This window comes from Crinia signifera, unplaced genomic scaffold (genome assembly GCF_055691185.1).
Source record: "Crinia signifera unplaced genomic scaffold, ASM5569118v1 HAP2_SCAFFOLD_119, whole genome shotgun sequence".
Lineage (NCBI taxonomy): Eukaryota > Metazoa > Chordata > Amphibia > Anura > Myobatrachidae > Crinia > Crinia signifera.
The window spans coordinates 288,627-294,219 of record NW_028142012.1 but is presented as its reverse complement, the minus strand read 5'-3'; the positions used below and the strand labels follow the sequence as shown (position 1 = coordinate 294,219).

Sequence of the window (5,593 nt, the reverse complement as noted above, 5' to 3'; positions counted from 1 at the left end):
ATAAAGCAGCCAGTATTTACTCTGCACAGAAACAAAATAACACCCTTAAAGCTAACTCTGCACATGTTACATTTGCCTCACCTGGAGTGCACATGGCTTTGCCCATTTTGAGAACAAACTTTCCCTGCAATCGGGTCTGAATTAGGCCCAATATTCTTTGGAAGAGTGGTTATTAGGCTTTGTTACTGCTGACTATTTTACTTTGAAATAAATTGATTTAAAATGTGTGGGAGCTGCTCTGTTAAGTTCTGACTGACAGGGTTTCAAACTTTTTGCATATTTATTATTTCATCACATTATTAAATAAGTAATTATTGTGCTTAAAAATGTGTGTGTGTGTGTATATATATATATATATATAAAATCATGTTTTAGGGGGCCATTTATAAATAATTGCATTTGCAATGTGATCCATGTACGGAAATAGCGCTCAAGATCGCAGAATGTGACCATATCGGGTGATTGTCTCAACAGGTACTGTATGTGCAAGGACTCCTGAAAGATGCCTAACCATGCAATGTTATAATTGCACATCCAGGGCTTCTGCACATGCTCAGATGTTTGACCTCAATGCTCAGGGGCCATTTCTAGGGAAGTGTTCCTAGGGAACTACTTCATGTGAAGTATAACCCATAGGCTACAACAAGCTTCCATAATGTGCAGATTGTGGTATCTGCGGGGGGGGGGGGGGCAATATCGGAAATGCTTTGCAACCTATGCAGGGGATGCAGTACAGGCAGCAATGGAGAGATCACAGCTGGTATTGGAGAGATCTGTTGTGGTCCCTCTTTCCTAAATTGCAGGGTGTTATTGTTTGATGAATGAGTCCCTAAGTTCATATTCTTTGAGTTTGTAATAAGTAGTTTTCACCTAAAATTCAGCGAAACGTGATTGCACAAAGTGTGCTCACACTTTTACTTACAACTTTACAGTATGTAAAAATGGTATACGCAGCCATACTAAGCTCTGAGTGGCAGGGAAACGTAATTGTTTTGAATTTAGCTTTTGAAACTTTTTTATTTTAGCATGCATTACATAACCATTTAATTACTATTGTGGGGTGTATTCAATGTGGCCGGCGAGGGAGTTAATTGGTGGGGATCGCTGAAAACAAGCGATTCTCACCATTTAACCCCCACGCTGGCCACTCACCCTAGTCAAAGTTTCGGGGCTGACACAGGACGTATTCCCCCAAACAGCGAGGCTTGCGGCTAATGCAGGGAGCAAGTTAATTTTTTATACAAAAAGAAATCACTAGCCAACAGTGAAAATGCTTCTGAAACAAAAATAGTAATTTCTAGTTTATTCGAGCATGGGAAAGACGAATATGGCATTTAAAATGCTGAGTTAGCTCTATGTTCTGAGATAGAACCATATTTCATTAAATGCTAGAGAATTTGATGGATTTTCAAAAAAATACTAGGGATTGTTTTTATTTAAATAAATTGTAGGTTGCCAATGCTTAGTACAGGTATCCTGAGTTATTGTCAGCCATATTTTGTTACTCAATATATATGTTACTCAAAATTCATTTTCTCAATTCTCATCTGGACTTCTTTGCTATGAATTGTGGTGCAGTAAGTGATGAGCATGGTGAGAGATTCCACCAAGATATTTCAACTATGGAACAAAAATATCAGGGTAAATGGGACGTTTCCATGCTTGCAGACTACTGTTGGACGGTGACAAGAGATGCTCCAGGACAAACGATAAGCAAAACGAAGTCGCACTCATAAATAGGTAGTCATACGAAATAGCAAGGCATGTTATCTTATTTACTGCTAATTTACCTGTACATAGATTGAATTAAAACAATTGCTACTTCTGTTGTGTACAGATATCATATTAATATAATGTTGGTTTTTACTACAGAAGTACATGTATCGCAAGTAGTGTATCTAAAAAACTAGAGCTAATAAACAAATTCTAAGGTCATATTCGGTTTTCCTGACCCAAATTTAGTAAAAAAAAAAATGACTATTTTTGTAAAAGAAGCAAATAAAAAGTTGTTTTTTGTTGTCTAGTGTAATCAGTCCCAAGCCTTAACAAAGATATGGTGTCCTATCAAAATGCCTTGGCAGAAGAGGAGAGATCTAACCTGCAGTGACCATCTAGCATTACCGGTTCTGCAGCATATGGCCACTCACCGCACCTCCAGTTACGGTGTTTTACCACTTCCATCCCAGTTGGTTTTGACTTGCTCCTATAATTTTGTGAATAAAACTGAAAGAGATTCTCTCTTCCTTTCGCATACCAGATGCCTGGAGCATCATATTATGAAGATTTTTTTATGTCAAGCAAAAGATTCCATTATGCACAGTACAGTATATTCACTAGTGAGTGTGGTATGCATTTATCTTTGAGGGATCTGTGTGGGGGATCATACCATTTTGATCAATACAAGGTGTGACCTGGATGCATGTAAAGATACCTTTACGCACCTATCTTTTCGCCTATCAGTGGGAGTTTGTCTGCTGATTCTGTTATCAGACCGTCTAGATATTGTTGCTTTTATTTATTTTATACCCCCCCCCCCCCCCCAAAAAAAAAAAACACTTGTATGTGGTGGACCTTAATTGGACCAAGAAACATTGGTGTATCCAGTTCTCCATAGTCATTTGCCCATTTCACTTGGTAAGTTACTTATTTAAACTGAGGGCCAGGAGACAATACAGTACAATTCACCATTAGTTAATGTGATAAGGTAAATAATACAAACTCAGAGTTATTTGTCAGATCTTACATATAGACGCAGCAACTCTTTTCCAAACATTTACCTGCCATTTGATCAGGACAATAGGCTACTAATGTATTTTTTAGTGAAATGTGTCCTAAAGTTTTTTTACAATAGATTGCTAATTTATTTTGATTGGGATTAAAATGTTTTTCAGCATTTTAAATGATGGATGCAGAGCATACATACTTGTAGTGCAGTAGCCACGTTATAAAACACGTGGCTTTGGTAGTGAGTGTTTATGTATGGTATATCAGCATATACACTATGGAGAAGGGCCAAATTACAGCAGAAACAACTGAGGGGAACGGACAGTAAATAGTTATGGTCGATGGAGCATCATGTTTAAATGAATGTATTCATTGTTAGGGCATGGCAACATCTACAATAAAAGCATTATCACATACTTTATATGAGTGTGGCAAGTAGGAAAGCCAAACCACAGCATATATACCAATTAAACATATTATTGAACTTTTTCTTCATTATGTGTCTTCTTGTGCATTAAAAGGCTCCAGCCATCATTTAATATTTTTGGGCAGTCTGTGCAAACAATAGACATATCCTCCATGTGAACCTTACTGTGCCTTACAACAGTAGATTTGTGTTTAAATGTTTTCCCGCACTCAGCACAGGTATAAGGCCTCTCCCCCGAATGAACACGTTGATGTCTAAAGGCCCCCATACATTAGGCCGACTTGTCCTTAGGACAGGTTGGACCCACTTCTCCTGTGAGTCACCCGGCAGCTCCCCGGGAGGCTCACATACAATTTGGCACTTGATGAGCCAGTTTTTACATGTGATAAATCGCTTGCGATTTATCACATGTAAAACAAATGGGGAGCTGCAGGGCGTTGAGGAGCAGTGGGGCGGGCAGCGGCAGTAGTGGGGGCGGGCAGCGGCAGTAGTGGGGGCGGGCGGCGGCAGTAGTGGGGGCGGGCGGCGGCTCACAAATGAGTTCCCGGCGGGTGCCGGGTGCGGCGAGTGATGCTGACCCGGCCGGCATGCTGTGATCACAAATAGCAGCGCTGCCGCTGCGGGACGCACAGTGGCGGCTATTAGATTTTCAAAATACCTGTCAAATGACCGGCCGTTCTGTGATTGGCTGAGAGAGCTCTCAGCCAATCACAGAACGGCCGGTCATTTGACAGGTATTTTAAAAATCTAATAGCCGCCACTGTGCGTCCCGTCCCGCAGCGGCAGCGCTGCTATTTGTTATCACAGCATGCCGGCCAGGTCAGTGTGTCTGCCCGCCGTGCTCCCCCGCCCCCCGGTGTCTGCATGCATATGCCTGACATTTGGGCAGGCATATGCATAGCATACAGGGAGGTCGGATGATCTTATGTGCTGACCGTCCGACCTCCCTGATCCGGTCCGATGCGCACGGGACCGCGCATCGGATCGGATCATATATCGCACACCTGCGATTTTGGGGCGATTTCATCCGGTTATTGGCCCAAAGTGCCGAAATCGGATGAAATCGTCCCAAAATTGTATAGTGTATGGGGGCCTTAACCAATGCGGAGTTGCCACTGAAACTTTTTCCGCACTCCGAACATGTAAATAATTTCTCATCTGTGTGGATTTTCTGGTGTCTCCCGAGGCTGGTTTCATCTGTGTAACATTTTCCACACTCGGGGCACACACAGGGTCTTTCTTTGACATGAGTTTTATGATGCTGTAAAAGTGCGGAGCTTTGGGTAAAGCGTTTGCCGCACTCTGTACAAACATATGGCCTTTCTCCTGTATGAACCCTCTGATGAGTAACCAGGTTGGAGCTGCTGCTAAAGCTTTTTCCACACATACTGCACATATATGGCTTCTCTTTTGTATGGACTCTAAAATGCGCTCGAAGCTGTGTGCTGCCGGAAAAACTCTTCCAGCACACAGTGCAATGCCACGATTTTTCTCCTGTGTGAACTTTCCTGTGCTTTACCAGGTTTGAACTGCTGCCAAAATGTTTGCCACATTCTCTGCAGCAGTAGGGCCTTTCACTTGTGTGGATCCTCGTGTGAGTGATAAGATGTGCGTTCTGTGTAAAGGTTTTCCCACATTCTGAGCAAGTGTAGGGTTTAACTTCTGCGTGAACTCTCAGGTGCCTAAAAAGACTGGAGCTTTGTGTAAAGCATTTTCCACATTCACTACATATGTAAGGCCTTTCTCCAGTGTGAGTTCTCAGATGCACAATGTAGTTTGGCTTTCTGTTAAATTGTTTCGTACAATGCTCACAAGAAAACTTAGCCTGATCCTTAGTGCATGTATTTGTTGTATCAGAGTTTTCATTCACAGCCTTTACTATGCGAGAGAGCTTCCTGTGCGGTAACTCCTTTGGAGAATCATTTTCTGTCTTTCTGCAGTGTCTCTTTGGCTTGGAATTTACTGTATTGCCTTCTTTGTCATTCTTAGTTTTACTACTTGAATTTTTCATGGTTAAATTGGGAAGCTGGATGTTTACGTACCGATCACTGGGTCATCTGTTAAAAAGTTAATGACACATTAGCTTAGGAGAAACTGTACACATTATTTCTATCTTGTTTGATATCCAAATTGTCTTACTAGTTTTATATTCTATGAAAGCTCACTGAAGAAAGAACACTTGCAATGCAGTAGTTGTAAACATTAAATATACCAAAAATCTGAAAAAACAGTACAGTAACTGTGAGTAATGTGGAAGAATAACCAACACATGTGCATCAGTGCCCCTCAGTAGAAATCTACCATCCCCATAGCATACCTCCCAACACTCACGATTTCAGCGGGACAGTCCCGATTACCGGGTCCTGTCCTGATGTCCCACACGCGGCCGGAGGTGTCCCGCTGCGGGGGGGGGGGGGTGTGTGCCAGTTGGGAGCCCCCCCA

General features: G+C 42.1%; 1 protein-coding gene across 1 annotated transcript; it reads right to left on the bottom strand.

Moving 5' to 3' along the window:
• Window positions 1-3,047: 3,047 nt before the first annotated feature.
• Window positions 3,048-5,162, bottom strand: LOC146052745 (uncharacterized). The gene is made up of 2 exons (XM_083167940.1): window positions 4,250-5,162; window positions 3,048-3,409 (listed from the first exon to the last, which is right to left on the bottom strand). Exons 1-2 carry the CDS (start codon window positions 5,160-5,162, stop codon window positions 3,201-3,203), a joined length of 1,122 nt encoding a protein of 373 aa, XP_083024066.1. The 3' UTR covers window positions 3,048-3,200.
• Window positions 5,163-5,593: the final 431 nt, after the last annotated feature.